Genomic DNA, 1,877 nt, shown 5'->3' on the forward strand with positions numbered 1-1,877 from the left:
TTATAAAAAGGTGAGGCGTGGCTGAATACTCACAGACTCTGCGATAGCTTGAGAGCGATGTTTCTTCCTATCGCCATCATCCTCCGATTCGCTGTGCCCCGACTGTTTGCTGTCGCCATCGAACTCCTTGTCGATGTGCTTACTACCGGTCGCCTCTCGAATCTTGATGAAGATACGCACGTAGAGAAAAAACATGACGGTGAACGGGATGATGAACCGGATGAAGACTGGCAGAATCTGGGCGAACGGGTTCACGAAATGCCAGGCGAAGCACACAGGCGAGTTGTTGAACCGCAGGAGGAAGTCGGGAATCGTCGAGAAGGCGAACCAGAAAAGAACCGAAGCTACCCACACGCCGATGTTCACGTACAGCGCCTTGCGCTTGCTACGACTAGTGAAATGCCCGATGGGGTCGTACGTTGCGCGATGTCGGTCGAGGCAGATGATGACAATGACCAGATTGGACACAAACTGAACACTGCTGAAGACACCGTAGAAGACCCTACACCAGTTGTTACTCTGGAGTGGAAAGCGGCCGAGGTAGGTGTGCATGGACGTGATGATCAGGACGAACCCGAAAAGAAAGTCAGAAATGGTGAGGTTGATGATGAAGTAGTTGTTGTAGCCTCGAAGCCGCTTCTCGACGGCGAACGCGGCCAGGCTGAGGCCGTTGGTGGTGATGATCGAAGTCACCAACAGCAAGGGTAAGAATAGAGCGTAGAGACCTCGTCTCTCATCAGTATCCGTTACATCGGTCACGATTTCAGTCACGAAATCTGTTTGCGCCAGAAACAAATCTGTCGTATTGCCATTGATAAACATGGCCATAATGGTCATTGATGATTGATTTACAAACTTGCTAGTTTGTCGACTTTCTCTTTCCAAAAAACAAAAATTTTCGAAGTCTTAGCTGAACAGCGGGTCGATGCGAAGACGAACCGTGTGACTCCGTTGATGAAGATTGCAAAGACTGTTTCACTTCCAAAATATCCTGTCTTATAAACTGTTTGCTTTCTTACTATTATTATTATTTTATCAAAAACAAATATTCCAACAAAAATAAAAATTGGTAGAGCACCTACGAATTCATTGGTCAAGACAGCATTTTTATCTTGAATCGGAATCGAAAGATATGATAGGACTACCGAACATAAAGATGGTCATGTGACTATATCGATGTGGTTATGATGAGAGATGGGCAGAGCGAAAGAGAAAAGGAGATAGAGAAAGAGAGGGGAAGAGAGGGAGAGAGAGAAAGAGAGGGGAAGAGAGAGAGAGGGAGAGAGAGAGAGAGAGAGAGATATGGACAGAAATGATGAATAAGAAAAAACCTTGAGAAAAAAAAAGATGAAGATAGCGGGGCATTGAAAAATATGTTTTCGATCAGTTGATTCTTTTAACTTTGTGGATTCGGCCTAAAGACGATTTGAAGTAAGAAAAAACGAGAAATGATTTGTAGTCTCTTGAAAGAAAATGAAAGAAATCTTTGACAATAAAACAAAATCCCACAGCGAACCCAAGTAAGTCAAGGGTAAAGTTAAAAGAAATGGAATACAGGCTTGTCATATTACGCCTTAAAGGACAAAACCCGACCTTTGTAACAGGTTGATTGCATAAAAACAGAAAAATTAAGGGCAACACGTCTCGATGTGTACCATATCTGCTACACTGGAGGTTTCTTTAAAAAAAAATAATGAATCAGATTTCCTAATTTCCCTTTTTACAATGGAAATATTGCTTATTGTAAAAGAAGACATATTCTATTGTGCCGAGCCACCCGTGTTATAAAAAGGCTATTCTTTAATACTAGATAAAACTGTCTGTTGGTTTTTGCCAATCAATATTTGTATGGATGGGAAATGAATAGCGGAGATGTA

At 42.6% G+C, this 1,877-nt stretch overlaps 1 protein-coding gene across 1 annotated transcript; it reads right to left on the reverse strand.

Moving 5' to 3' along the window:
• LOC105447234 (5-hydroxytryptamine receptor 2A-like) lies at positions 1-828 on the reverse strand. Its single transcript, XM_011685054.1, has one exon. It carries the CDS (start codon positions 826-828, stop codon positions 1-3), a length of 828 nt encoding a protein of 275 aa, XP_011683356.1.
• Between the last annotated feature and the right edge of the window lie 1,049 nt (positions 829-1,877).

The sequence above is a fragment of the Strongylocentrotus purpuratus genome, unplaced genomic scaffold (assembly GCF_000002235.5).
Source record: "Strongylocentrotus purpuratus isolate Spur 01 unplaced genomic scaffold, Spur_5.0 spur5_scaffold_1, whole genome shotgun sequence".
NCBI lineage: Eukaryota > Metazoa > Echinodermata > Echinoidea > Camarodonta > Strongylocentrotidae > Strongylocentrotus > Strongylocentrotus purpuratus.